General features: G+C 33.5%; 3 protein-coding genes across 13 annotated transcripts in view; 2 read left to right on the forward strand and 1 right to left on the reverse strand.

Annotated features, from left to right (window-relative positions):
* Positions 1-320: 320 nt before the first annotated feature.
* On the forward strand, positions 321-12,622 carry Herp (Homocysteine-induced endoplasmic reticulum protein). The gene is made up of 4 exons (XM_073090485.1): positions 321-738; positions 6,090-6,532; positions 8,044-8,256; positions 8,734-12,622. Exons 1-4 carry the CDS (start codon positions 604-606, stop codon positions 9,020-9,022), a joined length of 1,080 nt encoding a protein of 359 aa, XP_072946586.1. The 5' UTR covers positions 321-603; the 3' UTR covers positions 9,023-12,622.
* Positions 12,623-12,844: 222 nt separating this feature from the next.
* On the reverse strand, positions 12,845-16,518 carry LOC140755241 (uncharacterized). The gene is made up of 5 exons (XM_073090484.1): positions 16,181-16,518; positions 15,805-15,951; positions 15,401-15,537; positions 14,746-14,957; positions 12,845-14,497 (listed from the first exon to the last, which is right to left on the reverse strand). The coding sequence occupies exons 1-5, from the start codon at positions 16,317-16,319 to the stop codon at positions 13,459-13,461; spliced, it is 1,674 nt and encodes a 557-aa protein (XP_072946585.1). The 5' UTR covers positions 16,320-16,518; the 3' UTR covers positions 12,845-13,458.
* A 1,361-nt stretch (positions 16,519-17,879) lies between these two features.
* lig (ubiquitin-associated protein-like lingerer) overlaps positions 17,880-21,281 on the forward strand; it is a 44,647-nt gene continuing 41,245 nt past the window's right edge. For 8 of the 11 annotated variants that reach the window (XM_073090472.1, XM_073090477.1, XM_073090480.1 and 5 more), the window contains exon 1: positions 17,880-18,007. The gene's annotated coding sequence lies outside the window, so the exon portion shown is untranslated. Of the gene's footprint in view, positions 18,072-18,147; positions 18,403-21,281 lie in introns of those variants that run through there. The other 3 variants (XM_073090473.1, XM_073090475.1, XM_073090474.1) reach the window with 3 other exon arrangements.

The following is a 21,281-nucleotide window of genomic DNA, read 5'->3' on the forward strand; positions in this document are numbered from 1 at the left end:
TAACAACTACTAAATCAAATCAAAACATGAAATAGAAATAATGTTATAAAAAATACATACTTGCAGGCGAAAAATGTGTAACAAAAAGAAGAAAGAAAAAATTTATTACAGTAACTGAGAATTTGTAAGCGAAAACAATGTATAACGTATGCTTCCTTCAAAAGAACTATTTGAGCATCTGATTGGGTGTTGAATGAAACAACCAATCAAACACGTTTATCATCTACCACCACTTTATTAACCAATAGCAACTGCGAGAATACCATGAGAATACTTGGAATGCAACAATAATCTTGATCACCTGGACCAATGAAAAATCGACAGATAATTTTATACTAAATTGACAAGTACGGGACCTCTAGTATTTTCGGTTCATAATAGTATTTAATATTTATTTACGTTTAATCGAGTTATTTTGGCCGTAGCATAATTGTGATAAGAGATCCGTTGTTGAAAATATTCCTGTTAACGTTGCATCACCTTGGTTCTCAATTAACGCTATATGATATAGATAATTAAATAATTGTGTAAATTGTGAGTTTTATAGTATATAGTGGTATTATCTAACAAGAGTAGAGATTACTGGATGATTAAAAAACAACAATGATACCAGAGAACGTAATACTGATAGTGAAGGCGCCGAACCAGCAAATTGAAGATCAGAATATCGAATGTCTATCTTCGTGGACCGTAAGACAGCTCAAAGGGCATCTTTCTGAAGTGTATCCAAGCAAACCAGTAAGTTATTCATTATTTCATTAAACTCCGCTACTGACTCCGCCTATGTGCACGCTTTTTGAGGTTTTTAACTTCACGCAAGAGTCCTACAATTTTTTTGGGAGTAAAATAGTGTGTACTCTGTATTGTCGCCTAATATTGGCGTATGAGACCCGCCAAAAACCTATCAGCTCTTGCCAAGATTAGCACAGGGGCAAAAAAACATAAAAATAAATTTTATTATGTTTGCTTGATGCAATTTAACATAAGTTGTTAAGTTTAGAATAACATATTTTGAAATTTTAACCTCTATTGTGTATTTGTTTACACTAGGATGTGTGTTGATGTATTGTGAAACATGGGTGTATGGGTCCATGGATGGCTAGGTACAAAGCTGTGAACTTAAACTGTAAATAAGAATATTACTACCCCAAATTAGAATATAATGCAATTGAAATTGGTCAAATTATGAGAAATAATGTTTTAGAAAATCATTTACATAACTATTTTAGTTATTTCTCATTCACACTTACCCCAAAAAATCATTGTATAAGAAAATAGTATAAAAATAGATTTTATTATTTTTCATATACTTTCCATAATCTGTAAATAAATTTACCCTAAATTACAAATGAATTAATCTACTAAACAATCAAACTCAACCATTATAATAAAAATATATTTAAAAGTGGTATCAGGTACAATTCCTTTTCTATTGGGAATTGATTATAGTATTCCCAGAAGGTTATGGCTTTTTTGTAAGAGAAAAAAATGGTGGGCTAAAGTAATAAAAATCATAGTGTAATAATATTAAATCACTATATTTTGCCATATACATACTTTCTGTTGCTATTTTCAATATTTATAATAGGGTAAAAGATGGAAAAAGAAGTTAGATGTAGTGAACATTATTTAAAGATAAAGTAAGGATGTTATTATTGAACAATGTTTATAAATAGATTCAATATAAACCCCTGGAGATTTAAGTATGTTTAAAAATCATGGTTAAAATATAATTTGTCAGCTAATACATAACCCAGTGCAGTTGTCATATCCAAAATTAGTTTTGTAAGTAACAGAATGGTTTTTACACTATTTTTCCTTAACAAAACCAGCTTGTGGAACAGAATATTGATAATATAAGTATTTCTTAATTACTAACTATTTTTTACCTGCACAACAGGTATAAAATATCTGTTCCAAAATTTTTTTTAGGTTCACAATAAATACCTGTTCCAGCAAAAAAAAATTCAAATAAATATTGAAATACCAACTTAATTATGCTTTTTTTAATTAGCATAATTGAGTAACAAATAATTTATTTTAAGCAAAAAATCAGTATGCTAGTGGTATAGCGCTTAAATACCTTGAACCTTGTGCAAAAATATTTTAATGATTAAAATTAAAGTATAAAATAATCATTAATTAGTGGAAACAATTTGTTGCTAATTGTTACAGATTTTTCTATGAATGTATGTAAACATACGACCAGATTTTTTTTTCATAATTAGTATTTTCTTTTACTTTGTTCTTTATTACTATTTTCAGAATTAACCTTATATTAATTATCCTCATTTAATTATAAAGATATTTTTGCCCAAAATATGAAGTTGTTCAATTCCTCAAAAATATATATTTAAATGTATTCATACTTTTAGCCTTTAAAAAAATTAACCCTTTAAATTTTTGATTAAAAATTAGCACATCTAAATATGTTGGTTATGCAAAATTATAAAATTCTGTTTTATAAGATGAAGAAACATTAAAATAACGTGTGGAAAACATACATTCTGAGTGATTCTTAGACATGAGGAAGCTGGTGTGAAATATATGAATACAATTTACATACATAATCACTAATAATATATCACTCATCAGCTATAAGTATAGGCTAAACTAAACATCGAAACAACTGCGTAAAATCTAGCTATAAATAATATTCATGTAAACTCTGCCGCAGAACATATTAATTATTCGTAAATTAAACAATATATGTTTAAATAACAAACAGATATGTTCCAAGTGTAAGTCACCTGTGCAATTATATATTGCTTATCGAACTCTAATTAAGATTGAATATGTTTATAGCACATACCTACATTATTATAATGGTTACAACATAGTGCTTATCAAGTAATGGTTTGCAATTATTAGGGGCAATGTTGATAAGTTTTTGCAGTATGACGTAATATTTAATGTTTGTGAATAAATTATCGCTAAAAATTCGTCGCGTTGTAAGGCGCTGGTTCTCAAACAGGCATGGGTACGGAGATGGTCAGTGAGACTATGGTCTGTAACTTATGAATCTGTATCTTACGAATATCACAAACAACGAAACATAAACTTTTAAAATTACCTGCGGTTTTTAAGTATCTATCTATGTCGGGAACAGTATTTTATTTTCGGTATAAAATATACCCTATGTCCTTTTCTGGACCTGATAACGTGTGTACAAAATTTCATGCCTATCGGTTTAGTAGTTGGCATGTAAGCGTAATAAACAACAAATCAAACCAACGCACTTTCGTATTTATAATATTAGTTATGATAAAGAATTAAATTAAGTTTACTGTCGTTATGCGTCTACAATGCAAAATTCAAAAGCTCGTTCAATTTGGTATATTTTTAAAGTAGAGAAAAAATCTTTCAGAAGTTATCTCATTGTTGTTTTTTGACGACTTTCAGGAACTATTTATTTCGGATCTCCTTAACATTGTATGAACAGTATTTTTTTAATTACTTATACATAAAATGGTCTACGACACAACACCTATGAGACTGTCCTAATACAATAATGCGCTTATGAATATGAAATGTGAATCAATGCTAAGTCGACACTTCGTCATTAATACGTCCTTACATACATTGATGTATGCAATTTATGTCCAAGAATGGCTTCCTACGATATTTATAAATATTGTGTCCACGTCTGTGGTTCCTTTCCGCTGTTGAAAAATAACGTCAACAATTTGGTTTGCTCATTACAAAATAATTAGTGTGTTACCACAAAATAAAATTAGTTTTACCTTATTTGAAAATGTAAATATACGCGGTGGTAAAACCATACCAAACCATATTAGCGTTTGTTATTAATAATATTCAATCTAACTATTGTTTTGCCTACTATAGTCCGAAATTTGTCAATTCCAAAAAGGGGAAATTGTGTAGTATTTGCCTTGGGTATGCAAATTTTAGGTGGATCGATTTATTAATAACGAGAATACCTAAATGTTTGTGATTAAATTTCCATGGATATAGGGGGGGGGGGGACAACCTTAATTTATTATGCGTTATAAGCATTAAAAAGATCGCCTTTATTTTATCAACGCAGCACATTAGACTTACACAGTAAGGTTTTAAAATAATACAAAAATGTGATTTGTTATTTTCATTTCAATGCAAGCAAAATTCAACAATACACATAAAATTAAAATGTAGATTGCGTTAACAATCAATTTGTTAGTTGCGATAACGGTCGAGATTGCGTCGTTTGGAATTTGCTAAGGGTCGTAACAGACATGCTACTTTTACCATTAGCGATCGACGTAAATCGTTGCATGAAATTTATATGTGAAGATCAAACTCTACTTAGCAGTGATTAAAAGACTGCTTGCCCTAGCTGCTCAATCAGGGGACCCGAGGTCCATCCCAGAGGCACCTGAGATTTTTCAGAAGTTATGTGCGTATTAGAAAATAATTAACACTAGCTTAAAGGGTGGAAGAAAACATTGTGCAGAAATTTGCGCGCCTGAGAGTTTAAAGAACAAAAGCACTTAAAACTGTGTGAAGTCTACCAATTCGCACTTGGCCAGTGCGGTGGACTATGGCCTTAATTCTTCTGAGAGATTACCCGTGCCTAGCATTGGAACAGTAATGGGTTGACCATAATCATACTCTTACCCCGCAAACGTTTGGGCGCCGGTCGCCGCAACTTTAAATACGTCAAGAAGCAACTAAACGTGAAATACGCGATGTAGGATTAATGCAGTTCTGAAACGCGCTTTTTTAATACCACGATAGAAAACAGCAAGTCATCCAACCATCTAAACCTCGCTAACACACGAATAGTATTAAAAGTAGCATATCTCCTCAAGTCGTAAGGGCTCATTCAAACTAGCGTTTTTTCCAGCGTAGGCGTTTAAAGCGACGTCGCGACGTCTATGATGCGCATACGTCTACCAAACGCCTACGCTGGAAGAACGCCAGTTTGTAGTAACCCTGACAGTGCGCGATGTCTCGCTTCGCTGACACCGCCATTTCCTAATTTGATGTCATCGTGAGATCACTGCCCAATAGAACTGATTACATCAGTTGGTCATGGTTTTGAGATGAAAAATAAACTAATATTTTGATGCTTGTGATAATCTGTCTGACATGGACGTTTAAAACCTCAAACCTGATCAGTATTCGAGTTTATCCTGTCAGCAATTGCAATAAAATCAACTTAAAAACGTTACACTGGAGGAAAAATTGCGTATTTATTTTGTTATTAATACAACAATCGACATTTTATATACTGTATATGTTTTTTATGGAATTTTAAAATGAAATTTCAATGTGGTAGAACAATTCGTGATTCGATTATGGAAACACCACCGTGTTAAGTGCTACTGTGTTATGGATTTAAGTATGTGTGCTACTATCCGTAGAATCTTACAATGTTTAGTTACAATTAGAATCACATTTTTTCCACTATTTAAATATTACCCACTTTGAATATGATGAAAGTTCTCGAAATTATCAAGATCAAGATAAGATTTTGATAAGCGTTGACGTAAAACGACCTAATGGCTGCTATCGGCCGCGATTGTTTACACGATATAGACATTACACGTAACAATAATATACAAATCGAAACCTTTCTTATTTTGGTATCAAAATATCCTTTTTTATAAGATATTGAAGTAACAAACTAGAGATTCATATAATAAATGTGGCTAATGTCGCCCATGGACATCTATCAACCCCCGATACGATTATAATCCTACCTGAGGTTGGTAACAGATGCTTTGCCACCCCTGAATGGGTCCCCATTGGACCTCATCAGATGTCTTCTTACCACACCCTTGAAAATTGGGCATAGTAGCGCGTCACACTTTTGTTTTGTTAGGCAGAAATAGGTGTGGCGGTGGTGCCTCCAGAGTCGAACCACTAAGCAATTTTTATTTTAACTTTACTTCAACGAAACAACAAAATTTCACGTATTGACTTTATTCTGAATTCCACATTTCCTATCGTTGTATTTCATTAAATTAATCATCAAACAAAAACATCTATTTCATTATTATAGTTGTGTTTGTATACTTATCTTTATGTACTTCCGACCGTGTACAATACTCATGTACTAATCATATTATATTTTCTTTTTCCAGAGTACAGACGAGCAGAAAATCATATACTCTGGACAGCTGTTAGATGACAACACCGTTCTCAAGGACGTGCTGAGAACATACGAGAGTCAACTGGGCCATACCATGCACTTGGTGTGCGCGCCAAGCAAGACAATGACGCCAGAACAAGACGGCTTGCGGAAGAGAAACGTGACGGCGCAAACAGAAACGACCACGGCCACAGAAACAGCGGCCAGGCCAGAAACAGCCAGGCCAGAAATGAGGCAGAACGACCAGAACCATACAGTGGAAATGCAGAATTATTTAACGTCGTTCGTCAATAACTATGGTCGTGTGCCGCCGTATCCGAACTATAATATCGGGGAGGGGTACCTTCCAGTTCCGACTGACCAGGCCTCGCTCGCCAATCACATGTTGATGATGCAGCAGGCCTACATGCGGTATATGCAACAATACGCTGACATGTAAGTTTCTTTCAATGGTAAATTAGTTTCAGTTTCAATTGCAGTGTATGTTTCTAGGCAGAAGACAGTGTTAGCGTTGCTGTGTGTTTGAAGTGTGTGGTAAAACAGATATTTATACGAGACATCATATCTGAGTTCTCAAAGGCAACAATGCGTCTGACATCCATCTTATAAGACTCCAATCTGACTTGGATTTCCATGAGTAGCAGTAACCACCTAACACTAATTGGGCTGCATGGTAATTTACTGCTTCCATTGTATGAAACAACTAGAAGATTTCATCACTCCCACAATTTCCAGGAGTCCAAAACACCTCATAAATGTTAAGGTTGTAGGGGTTATAGTTCACGTAAAACTGCTAGTCCGCTGTGAACATAGAAATGAATCGCGTCGCCATAGCAAATTGTATGACTACACCTGCTCGCAACAACTTCAAAGCGGATCAGCGGTTTGGCGCGGACTATACATATGATAAATATTACCAAGACCGGTAAAAATAAGTTCATATTAGATGAATTTGTAATGATATGCACGTGAGCTCGTGACGTTTCACAAGATACCACGATTTATCTTGACAAGTGAAGGTCAACCATATTGTGTACACAATACTGGCCGGCCGAGTTATGCTTGTAATTTGATGTTTTTTATATTTGCATTTTTATTTTTTACTAGCTGACCCGGCAAACTTTGTACCGCCTCAAAATCTATTTATCAAATATATTTCTTATAAAATATAGCCTATGTTACTCGTGGATAATGTAGCTTTCGAATGGTGAAATAATTTTTAAAATTGGTCCAGTAGTTTTTGAGCCTATTCATTACAATAAAACAAACAAACTTTTCCTCTTTATGATATTAGTAAAGATAATATACTTAAGAAAATTGATAATCAGCAATATCACCTAGAAACTAAAAGCGAAATTACCTTCGTATTTGATATGGTTGTCTTTGTAAGATTTCCACTGACCTTTGACCTAAGGTATCTTAACGTGAAGTTAATCTAGAAAGTTGTTGCTTTGTTAAATAACTCGATATTTTAAACTCATAAAAACATATTCAGTCTGACTATAATATTTTCACGATCATGATCTAAGCTTTTCTACATCTTAATTTACTAGATCATGGTCATGTAAGTGGCTACTGCCACCCATGGACATCTATAATCAACCACAAGTAAGGCTAGATTCCTGTAGGTCGGCCACAAGTGCCTTCTTACCTACGAGGACTAAGTTCCACCTAGCATAATTATACCTTCCTTATTACACCCTCAAGATCAGAAGATTAATCAGAATACATGCTTAACATGATTAAGTATTTAATTTATTAATTTTGCACTTCCAAAAAAATCTTGCCTACTATTCTACTACACACCCTCCAAACCAGAATAAACCTTTATACATGATTAAAAATTAAATTTATATACCATTCGAAAAATAAATAATGCATACCTACTATACTCCTAAAATCTTTTGATAATCCAAAAAAATTAAAGTATACTAATATTATTCCAGGTGGCAAGCAACAGCGAACGCAACCCCCCCGCCGCCGACCACCGAGACACCCCCCGCACCCCCCGCGCCGGAACCCAACGAGGAGGAGGAACAAGACTGGCTCGACCACATATACTCCGCGTCACGACTGGCTATACTCTTCTCGCTCATATACCTGTACGGTAGCCCCGCGAGACTGCTGTTGGTCATTATGCTGACGGTTGCGGCGTATCTGTGAGTAGATCTGAGATTGTAGTTAACATAATAGAGGTTTTGAAATGTGGTAGAGGCCGCGCCAAAGTGCTAGTCCGCTCCGAATATAGAAACGAGTCGCAATAGCAAATTATCTACAATTTGCGGGACGAAGACAGCGCGGGACCACCCGGCAGTCTCCGCTGCACGCTCTCGACCGCGTTAGTGTGTCCTGCGCTAAACCTGCGCGCAACAACTTCAGAGCGGACTAGAAGTTTGGCGCGGACTATACGACCGATATGTATGGCGTGTAGTGTTTGATCGCTGCATCTAACAGCTTGAAAAAGCTGAAGATCGAATTACTAATGGTAATAGTAGCATTTGCTGTGACCCTTAGAGAAGCCCGTAACTGTATTCAATTAAATTACTACTTCTAAAGCAAATACTTTGAAATTAAATATTAGAAAATTGTTGCATCACAGTAACATAAATAAATGTATACATTTTATTTGATTACAGCCATCAAATCGGTTTCTTCCGCGAGCTTTTTGTCAACGAAGAAAACCCGAACCCCAACGCAAACGCCAACCAAGCACCTCGCAATCAGCAACCGCAACCACAACAGCCGCAACCACAGCAACAGCCGCAACCACAACAGCCGCAACCGCAGCAACAGCCGCAACCGCAACCAAACCGCCCAGAAGAGCCCCGCAATCAAATGGAAGTGGACCGCAGTCCGTCCTTCCTAGCTGTCTCCTGGATGGTATTTACGTCATTCTTCGCTTCTTTAATACCAGACACAAATTAATTGGCTTTCACTTATAAGTAAGGGACAAGTTTGTCCCGTTATTTATTCTGGCTAACTTGAAGTGGAAAATTTTGGGTTGTTCAAGTCGATACTATTCATTACACAATCTGTTATGCTCTGAGCTAATTATTTTAAATCGAAATGCAGTTAAGGTCTATTCACATGTTCGTGAATTAACGTTTTCTAATTGCGACATTGTGTAGGGACCCTTAGCATGTGCACGATATATTCGCACTAGCTACTTTTTATATTCGACGGATTGGAAAATATAGTGAATTTAAGACCGCATATTCATTAGGAGAAATAAACAATATACATAAAAAATCAAACGCCAATTATTATGCAACATTAGATACTCGAATGCGAATAACTCACGCAATAATGACGAGTATGTAAACGCCGCACACGAATACAGACGCATAACCGACTAAAAATTTCTTTGTCCGAGAACGGACAAGCATTGTGGCAAGTACCCAATGTTCCCTAATAGACCATTTAAACACTTGTTCGTCTGTGTTCGTCGAGTACCTAAATATTGGAATAGGTAACGCCTATTATTAGAACAGTTGCTAACAAATCTATCAACATTGTTATGTGAAATTTGTTTCTTATATAGTATGTGGCTTTATATTGACTTGAATATAAGTTCTAAGATCTGAAGCATACTTAATGCCTCATTGCCCAAAGCTTTTTTGGAAGAGCAAAAACACACAGAATCGTGTATTTCTCAAATTAATAGTGTTTAATAGGCGCCAGTGAGAGTGTGAGATACATTAGCGTTAAGATTATATCATCTCGCATCAGTTTTTAATGTTTTGTTTATTTTTATTATTTAGTAGTGATTTTGAGGTACTGTTTGATATCCGGTTTGGTTTTGGTGGAAAGGGTGATTTGTTGCGTAGTGGTTCTAAGGATATATATATGTGGTGAGCGTCACTTATACGAGGTTGTAATATAGCCTTCAGAGGTAGTAAGACCTGTCGCTCACCTTAATTGGGACTAGTCTGGGGTTGATTACAAATGTTTTTTTGTATAGTCGTTGTAAAGATGGTGAATCCCTGTGTGTTAAGGAAGGCACTTATAAAAGGTTTTGAGGTCCTTAGGGTTTGGAACACATCTGTAGCCTGCCTCAGTTGGGATTTTAATCTGGGGTTGATTATAAATGATTTTTGTATGTATAGTGGTTGTAAGAGGTTAATACCTATGTGTTAAGGGAGACACTTATAAAAGGTTTTAAGGTCCTCAGGGGTAAACACATCTTCAACCTACCTCAGGTAGGACTTTGATCTGGGATTGATTACAAATGTAACAGGCGCGAGTGGCCACTTTAAATCAGGAAATATATAAAATATGTAATAAATTTACAACTGCTAGTTATAATTAGTCTTATTTAAGTCTGTTTAAAAAAAGTTAGCATGCAATTCAAATAGCCTAATAATAATTAATTCATATTATCATATCAGTTCCTCTATAAACGCACCTAATGTAACCAGACATTAGGTACGTTTATAAAGGAACTGATGGCTCAAAGAGTCTATCCGTTTTTTATACGCAACTATATGTAATGGCTTAATATAACAGTATCTGCAACAAAATTTTATTGTTGAAATTATTGTTAGATGTACATAAAAATTTACGTCATCTTAATCTATTTAACTATTTGAATGTATTCATTTGAATATTAGATAGATAGTATATTAGCTTAATACAATGTTCAAGTGTCTAATTCTAGGACGTTTCTATTGACTTATTAAGAAATGGAACTTGCACCTAGTTTAGCTAAATTCTCAATTGTTTGAAGTCATCATTTAAATGTTTTTATTTGAAAATAAAGTCAAGATAAAAACTGTTTCGCGAAATAACCTAGAAAATTATTGTTAAACCAAAACGCCGACTACTTTATAAAAAAATATAGCCGCTCCCACAAGTGAGAAGTCACGCCTGTGGTCAAGAGCGTGCAAAACAATGAGACATACATACATACGTTCGAAAAACATAACTCTCTTTTGTCGAGTAAAATACACTAAAATACATGTTGGTAGCGGACTGTTGCGAAGTAGTTTTCATCCTAACTTTATACCATGAATTTCCGCCGAATTATCACCCGATGGTAGTGGCCAATTTTTGCACATTCAGTTTGGAGCAAAGTATTAACAATGAATTTTTCAATATTACATTTAATACATTGCTACAGAAAATGACAATTGACTTTTACTTCGGGTGATTTTGGGCGCCAACTCAAAGTCCATTACTCAATAGGTCAATAAATATTTTTCTTTTTAAAAAATATTCGTTGCAGTCTCCTGATTTTTTTCAACTAGATTTTGAAAAGAGAGAAGGCCCCTTGAAGTGTAAGAGCCATTTTCCTATCACGCGGGTATGCGTCACACTTTTCCTATCTTGCGTGACATACGCACGCGGGAAAAAGGAACCGCAATTTATAGTCCGCTTCAAACTTTAAGTCCGCTCTGAAGTTGTTGCGCGCAGGTGTAGTCAGAGAGCCAATGCGGTCGAACACAACCACAAGCATATACTTCGTAGCAACGTAAGGGCACACTACTGCGCTATTTACCCGTTAATGTGTGCAATTTGCTGTTGTGACGCGACTCATTTCTATATTCAAAGCGGACTAGCAGTTTGGCGCGGACTATACTTCACGTATAAACGCGTGACAAGAAAAAAATCCTAAGTATCGTTTTGTTATTATAGAAATTTAGATAATCTAATGGGATATACAAACACTCGGTGTACTGATGTCAAACCAAATATTAATTGTATATAATTTATATGTTAGCATAATTAGAGTAAGTATTGATGTAGTGCTAAATTCTTATTTGAAGGTAAAATTTTAATGTATTTCTTTCATATGACTATAAGTCATTAATATTGGTAAACTGAGTGATTCGAAGATATACAGATAACAGAAGAGTCTATTATGTATATTAACACTTCAGTATGTAAATTTAAATGAAATTATATTAAGTTATATTTTCAATAAATATTTTTTTCATTTAGTTCGTATATTCGTATTGTTTTTCTACTTTATTTTAAATTGAATGAAGCCATTGTATACATTTAGATTTTTTTCATCTTTATTGGAATGTAAATAGTTTGTTTCGTAAAATTTAAATAACGTTTTATATTGTGTAATAATATTTTATAAGGCGAGCTAAACTGCTTTAATGTAAAAATCTTTGGTTTATAACAAACTTGCGGTTTTTGATGTAAATTAGTTGAACCACTAATGTCGTTATTTGAAGACTGCAGTGAAAGAAAAGAAGCGTAAAACATCGTTTATATAAATAATATGTGTAATGTTGAGTAATGTATCATATTATTATTGAACCGCAGAATCATTTATAACGTAAATGACGCAAATCGATGAATACATATTAAATAATGCATTAGTTTAAACAGATGCTCACATATTACGCATTTTCGGCAATGCGATGTAAAATGTATAATAAATGTAACCTTGTAATTATAGTTATTTCTTGCCTGTATTAGGGACTCACTGAGCGATTTGTAACCGCACCGCGCGCGGACACGGAATAGCTGTTTTATTTAAAAACTCAAGAAACCGCAGTTCTGTGCGGTAGCGTCCGCAAACACGGCGAAACAGTGCAGCGGTAATCGCAACTAAATAAATCGTATTATGAAATTTGAAACTATATTTTACGTATATTTTCATATGCTAGTGTTGCGGTTCAGCGTTCACGCGCGGTGGTAGCTGAAAGACGCTCAGTGAGTGCCAAGCCTTAAAGGGAACATACATTTTGTTTTGTTAGTGATATTTTAGTTTCATAGATTTATAAATCAATCTCCATTATTAATATAACCCTTTTGTTTATTCAACATGAAACAATACAAAGATCATCGCATTTTGTAAGTGATAAGGTATTTCAAGTTATTGATATTAGCATGCTATAATCAATTGTTTATGTACTGTGATAAGAATTGTTTTCATTTGCACCATCATGAATAAATTGTAAATTTTACTTGAGATTTTTTTATTTATCCTTATACTAAAACGATGAGTAAATCTAATATAAATAATGTTCATAATAATAGTTATAATGAATTCGTGTAGGCAATTTTCTTCTAGAACAGAAGTTATTATTTAGTAATATTTTTAGTCCAGCTCTAAATAGCCAAGTACTTGATAAATAAAACTGTAACATTACAATTAAAATCGATACATAAAAACTAACATTATTTTGAGAATATATTTTATTTAGTAACACTGGATTAGAATATCATAAATACCACAAAGTTCAACTTTAAAACATCAAGGTAGATAAAATAGAGCTACACTTCTAGTTCACACACAAAGTAAGATAAATCGGCATATTTGGTCACTTTGTGGCCAATTATAGATACCAAATAACGATTGTAGAAAACTGTATATGAATGTTATATTTACTTTTCTGAACATCTTAGAAATCTTCACTAAAATCTACATCCATTATATCTTCAATATCATCTTCAGCTGCAGTACCTTTATTTTCGACATTACTTGCTTTTTCTGAAGAATTTTCTGTTTCATTCTCATTTCTTATATCAATAGTTTCTTTAAAATTAGAATTGTTTGCTGCTGTATTTTCTCCATTATTATCAGAAGTATTTCTTGCATCTTTATCGATATCCATATCAGAATCATCATACCTTAAAGTCCCAATGTCACCTGAATTATCAGCAATAGTTTTTTCTGACATTTCAATAGTGCCAATATCCCCTGAATTTTCTGCAATAGTTTTTTCGGTCAATTCAATAGTTTCTATATTCCCAGAATTTTCAGCATTAGTTTTTTTAGTCACTTCAATAGTTTCAATATCTCCTGAATTTTCAGTACTTGTTTTTTCAGTCACTTCTAAAGGTTCAGTATTTAAAACATTATCAAATTCACTTTCATTATTTTCCTTAACTTCTTTACTACCTTCTGGTATAACATTATCTGTATCTATATTTTTAATGCTATTATTCATGTCGGTATTAGAGTTACTGTTACAAATAATATCTTCATGCTCTTGTAATTTGTCATCAATATCATTTGATACTCCTTTATTATTTTCAGAACCTCTTAAGCTGTTATTGTCTTCAGTGTTATTCCTGATAACATTATGAACATCAACTGTAATAGACATATTTGTTTCTGCGACAGTTTCTTCATCAGAACTGTCTATAACATTAGATCTGTTATGCTTTCTTACTATTCCTATATCATCTTTATTTACACCTTCAGTACTTTGTTCTACATTTGATTCTTTATTCTCAGAACTGTTTACTGTAGGTTCATTCTCAGTGATAACTGGTTGAGAGCTTGAGTTATTGATAATGTTATTTGTAGTTGTGGCGTTTTTAAGTCTAGCAAGCCGTCTTTCTTCAGCCAATTTTCTGCTTCTAAGCATTCTTTCTCTCTGTTCTTCATTAATTGATGGGGAAGATGTTGCTTTCGGCATCATTACAGATGTTATTCTGAAAGAAAATTTAGTTATTCTGATGAAATTTTTTGCTTAACCTTTAGAATTTTATTATAACTTGATTCTGCCTATATAATAGGAGTATTAAGTGCTGCCCTGCTGCTGGAAAAGTCACTAATAAAGGGAACATAGTGCTAAGGTATAGCAATACATACTTCTGGCTGGACAAATGTCCATGGGCAGTAGCCCCTTACCATAAAAGTCCTGAATGCTCAATTGCTACCTATATATAATAATACACACCTATTATCATGGAGGGGACTAGTGCCACCAAGACCAGGTTTCTTAGCCGAGTTGGGTCCAGGTGTAGACCTAGCCAGTTCAATCTGTTGTTGCAGTAATTTGTCAAACTCATCCTCCTCTTGCGGCATTGGGGTGTCCTCGTCACTCGAGTCTTTTTGTACCACTGTATCCTCGGAAAGAAACTGGTCTGAGCGGATTTTGTGAAGGTGAACCTGTAGAAATATTATTTTAAGTTTAAAAGTAAATATTGCTTATTATTACTTAATATATAATGTATAAAGAAGTATTTTTTGCTTATGCCAAGCTAGGTAATCATGTCTGCTGTAAGTCACAATTTGGAATTGATACATTTGCAAGATGTTTGGAAACTTCAATAGCATAATTCACAATGTGTGTAACAATTTACTCTTGGCAATTTTACAGAAAGATGTTACATATGGAACTGAAGGCAATCCATGGTTCCAACATATATGGATAAGTAATCCATATTTTCGGCAATACAGATATCTCCAAATAAATCAAACATTGATGGATTGCCTTTGCAGTCAGTACTGTTATAACTACTGATTTGTAACTCAGCAACTCAATACCTCTTCTAAGCACAATATTTATTTCTTGTTAACAAACTAGATAACGTTGTTTAAAATGAACTTACAGCAACTGGTCTCTTTTTACCAAGTGCCTCGATTTTCTTTAAGCAGTCCTCAAATTGGAATTTTGGATAGAGTCTGTATGCCCAATGTTCCAGCTTCTTCAACACCAAGTCCAAATCTTCTTTTTCATGACCTTTACCTGGGTTGAAACAAAATAAATACTTATATTTAAAGAACAATTTAAACATTTTGTACTATGTTTTGATTTTTATAGTTTTATATCTTTTATAGTGAAATAAGTCACAAAGATATTCCAACTTAATTGATTTGGATCATTACTTCCCAGGAAACTTTCTTCTAGAGACCTTCCTAGACACTTCTATTCTTTTTTATACTAGTTTTTGCACGATTTCCAAAATTTAACATTTATGCTGAAAAAAATGGTTATATTAGGGTTTTAAGTTACCTTTGAATTTGAAGTCCTTGAAATGATCTGGTATGACTTGAATCCCCCTGGGTCCTGTCAGCCGAGCTGGGTTCAAAATGAACCTTGGATTTTTTATTACCCTAACTGATTTGGGCTTTGTTGGATCAACTCGTTTCTTGTCTTCCTCTGAAAAATGATGTATTTTTATTAATCATAACACTCACTGAAGGTGAAGAGTAGAGCAAACAAGAATGCAGTACAGCAGATGGAAACTAGTCCCTGCTGCCCATTCAATCTGTAACCATCACTACCAATAGGCTTAGCACTTCAACAACTATTTCTAGTGCTAGTAGCTACCTCCCAGATCGAACCATACTGATTCTAGCACCCAATTAGTTGAAGAGGAATATAATACCTGCTTCATCCTCTTTTTCGCTGTTTTCATCGCTGTCTGAACGCCGCCTCTCCTCAAACTCATCGCCCTCAATAACTCGTTCCAATTGCTCGGCTTCGTTCGCCTCATCTTGCAAAAATACGTCTTCTAACAGCGACATTAAAATGAGCACTAATTAGGAATTTCGATGAAAAATTGAAGATTTATATAAAGGTAGCACTACTGGAGTAATATTAAGACGGTTTGTTTTTTGTTGGTCCAATCAATTTCAGTTTTTGGGTCAGTATCAAAGATAAAATATCAGAATAATCAAAACTTATTTTTAAATTGCTATTTTCTATTTTAGCGGGAAAAAATGATTCCTATTTATGTTGTCATTTGTGAATGTCATACATATTTTTAATATATATTTTACGCGCATGGATTCCTGTATTTTAATCCGTGGTTACACTTTTGTCTATGGTACATAGAGCCCCTGTATATTAGTGCAAGTCTTGCACAGCAGCGATGCACAATACACATATCGAATCTATATAATTGCACGAGCATATCTTTGTAGCCAATTGTGGGAATTAAGAATAACAATTCAGTTAAAATATCGAACTTCACTGGTGCTGCCAAAAAAGGAATCCTAAAGAGACATGTATGGAGTCCACATGGTGGTAAGTGGTCACTGCATCTGAGATGGTCACCTCATATAATGTAAAGCATTTTTACCTTCCAACGAAAAGCAGAACTGTTTCACAATAGAAATAGGTGTGGCTGTGGTACCTGAACCATACTGGTCCTACCAACTTTTACTACGTACTATTAAGGCGAAGGATTTAAAAATCTTTACATGATACTTATTTTTTCCAATATCAACAATGCTATCTCAGCTGTATACTATTTTAAGAGTAGGATGCTGTGCCATGGACTTCTGTAAATAGGAGTATTTGGATACATATGGAGCTTTTGGATAAGAGTTTAATCTTAAGTTAATCACAGATACCTTACAAATATAGCCCCGGTTAAACCATGGTGTTTCGTACGTTAGTAAAGACATTTTTACGTATCTATTGGATTTGCAGCAAATTAATAAAATCCAATTATACTTACCCCACTTAAAATAATATACTTATAGGGTATTTGCATACCTAATGGACAATGCATAGCCAACTTAAGTTCAATGACCTTCTTAATTTTGACACCTAGTTTATTCACCAGAGGGTAAGACAAATTAATGTATTTTTCAGAGATTTGAACGTTTTCTACAGATTATAATATTGTTACAAATATTACGTTAATAAAGTTCTATTATTGTAACTTAATTAATATATTGATTTTTTTACATTATAATGGAATATAGCCCATTTATTTAAGAAAATTAAATGAAGTCTGTTCAAAACACACATATATGATAACGATAACGAGTGATTTTACATCATCTATTTGATGTTGTAAAATCGATATATCAAGTTATCGAGTTTCAAACGAATAATCGTTTGAAATAAGAGATTAAATAGTTTATTTAATCGAAAAAAGATAAAATTCCGGATGGAATAAAGCATATTATATTTTAAATATTTTTTTTATATATAGATTTGCACTCAAAATCACGTAACCGAGTAACTAATCACGACATCGTAATTTCGTCTTCCATAAAAATAAATAATATTATTCGATAAATTACCTGAAAGTAGCAAAGAAAATATGAATATTATGCGTCAGTACATTAAGTAACTTACGTTATGCAATCGCCAAAAATATTTTGGCAATAAAACTGGCCATTCTTTGAACCGTAACGTTGAACATGGTACACCACTAGGAGGTCACGTGACCAGCTTGCGTTTGAGAGCGCATTCACAGGTATGGAAATTAGTAAATTTTATTAGAAATCGTGTTGTATTTGGAGTCGTATTATAGTTTTAAGGTAATAATGGAAGTTAGTAAGATAATGTGCGTCAATGTGTTCGTTGTTAAGATGTGAATTGGTGCCTTAAACGGTTATTTCTTCAACAAAGACTTGTCATTTTGATACCAAGGAAGGTGCTTGAGGAATGGCGTCCCCCACATGTGCCGCCTATTGAATTTCGCCTTCGTTGGACGTTTCAGAAGTTGATGACGTGAACTCCCACGATACGTGCAACTGTCCATGTAACTTGAATTTGTCGAAGTTTGAGTGCAAATAACTTAACCGCAACGTTGCGAAGTTTAGTTCGCTGGTCGTCGTCAGTGATTCATTGTCCTGAATGGAGCGAAAAGTAGCGCTAAATGTTATTGACTAGACTATTCTGCGTCTAAGAGTTCTTTAACACTGTTTTTCTAGCGTATTCCGGGCAAAAATTGGGTTAATTGGTTGTTTTTCCGCCCAAGTGTTTTGTTTACTAAGTTGCCGCTTCCGAGTAAAACTACTTCCCGGGCGAAGTTTTGATAGTGTCGTAATTACAAGTTCTATTACGTCGCTATCAACAAATGGTCGTTGATCTCTCATTATAACAATCTTATCATATTTCCCAATGACAACAAACCAACTTTGTTATTTGAAGCCTAATTTATTAATTTGTCTGTAATATGTAATCTTTTTGAGTATCTCTTTATATATCTCATTTTACATATCCACTATTAAAACAATTCAATAAGAGGTTATGTTTCAAACATCCTTATTCTCTAATATAATAAGAGAACAATTATGTAAATGCATTTATTACAAATCATTTATTCATTTAATTAAATTCACCACCTCTACCGTTATTATATACCTCCTGACTAAGAATTATATATTATCTTTTCTTATAAAGTTACAAAACTTTCAGTATGTAAACATAACCTTCAAATTAACAGTTTGAAAACAATACAATTGTTTGTGGAATGGGTGTGGTCTGTTATTGTTATTCTATAACCAGAAACCATTCTTACAACAATGATGCATTTCCCATAGAATTATGTGAGAAAATAACTTGTTCTTGTTTTTGTTTTTTAAAAGCACATTTTCTTTGTTTCACTGATTTAGGATTTCTCTGTATTCATTCATACAGGTTTATTCTTTTAACATTTCATATTATAGCAAAAATTTGACTGGTAATTTCTGGATTAAATTTACAACCAGATTTCAAACCAGAATTTCAGTCCTTGACCTACCTCAAATGTCACTTAATAGGACATTGGAAGTTTATTATATCCAATGGAACATAACTTATATTTCTTTATAGATTTCTATGTATCATACAAGCATGTAGTCCAGTTGGTTGTTGGCACCTATTGCCTAGACATCTATAATCAACCCCAGTATTCTAGTCCTACATACACTTGACATCTACACTTGACATCGGCCACAGATCTGTTGCTATCAATTAGGACTCTGTTGGAATGCTTCATATAAGCTATCTCTTCTCCACATTTAAACCAGAACACAGCAGCACTTACTACTGTAGTTAAAGAGAGAAATAGGTGTGCCAGGGATGACTCTAGAAATCGCAAGGAGTTTTACCACTTTCTTTTATTATTAAGTTTTCTGTTAATGCTGTGCGATTATGGAATAATTTATATCCATTTGTAGTACTAAAACTAATTATTATTCTAAAAGAATTAGGCAAACAATTTACGTTTTTTTCTTACTTCTATTTACTGTCTTGCTGTATTTATTTTATAATAACTATGTCAATAATCACTGTGCTGTTTTTTAAAAATCGTTATTAAACTCTCGATTTGCAGTCATTACTTACCATAAGCATGTATTTATAAAAATTATGCTGACCATGCATACTTATTTGACAACATTTCTAAAAATGTTGCATGTCTTAATTGCACAGATTTTAAACTGAAATATTATTTCATGTGTCAAAAATTTACAATGATTCAATCAAATTTGATTTAAATTAAACCCAAAATTAAGATTGCCCAATTATACTCAAAATGATTTTCCCAAAAATTTAATGTTTGTCCATTAGGAATTAAACATTGGGTGTGTCCCCAATCAAGAACTAAACTCAAAATACTTACTTAAAAATATATTTGATGTTTAAAAATATTCTCAAATATACATCAATTTAATTAAAAAAGCATACTGTTTAATAATCTTCTCATTGTTCAACGGATGTAATGTTCCCAATATAATCATATGAGTTAACTCTGACTCATTGTAGGGTTTATCTCGTGTTTAGTTTTCTGTGTAAAATGGCCACTGATATCTCAAGTATAATAACAATTGTCACTATTTATATCTTTTGTGACATAATTTTATATTTAATGGTTAAATATTCATTTGTTAGTTAGGAATAGCATCATTATTTCTTCTGCGTCAAAGGAATCCATATGTCTATGTTATGTACAATGCTATGTATGTATGTTGCAAGTTTATTGGTTCATACATATGTCTTCCCAATTGTTTCTAAATGCTTCTATCAATATTAGAAATTGTTATACATTACAATTTTCACACCAATTTCTAGCGTGAAGCACTTCTGCATTGAGTATGACTATCTTAGCCTTCGGAAGTATTGCCAGTTCTTACATATTCGATTGTCTTCAAGTAAATCCTGTTCTATATGGAGTTGGTTTCAGATGTCCATGGGTGGCAATGGCCACTTAACATCAAGTGGAATGCAAGCTCCTATACTTCTCAAATCTTATGAACATAGTCCCTATTAGTCATATTTATCTAAGACATTCTAATTTAGTCCTCAGGGTTAAAAAAGTAGCAATGCATCTGTAGCCAGCTTCAGGTATGACTAATCTTATCTGGGGTTGATTACAGATGTTCAAGGGAGGCAGAATCACTTATCAATAACTGCACTTCAAGCTCTTTTACTTCTTCATACTTAAAAAAGTTACAATAATATTATATCAAAACATTGCATGACTAGGTTACTTTGCATGCATGAGATGCATAAAAGTAATGCACTTACTAAGAAATAAAAGTGGGCTGCACGTCTAATTAGGCGAGTGCAATCGGTGTCATTTGTCTAATTGTCATATGCAAATTCAGAAAACGATACTTACATTCACTACTGTAGAGATGATAGGATTCTTCGTGGCTCGACTTTCACGCTATTTTAAAGGTGATCTAATTTGAAGGGTAGGAGAAAATTTCTTAAAGTTTAAGTTTAGTTTGCTACTCCGTTAATATATGTAAAAATCGGCT

The sequence above is a fragment of the Epargyreus clarus genome, unplaced genomic scaffold (assembly GCF_041222505.1).
Source record: "Epargyreus clarus isolate Ecla_fem2 unplaced genomic scaffold, WU_Ecla_fem_2.2 ptg000032l, whole genome shotgun sequence".
Taxonomy (NCBI): Eukaryota; Metazoa; Arthropoda; class Insecta; order Lepidoptera; family Hesperiidae; genus Epargyreus; species Epargyreus clarus.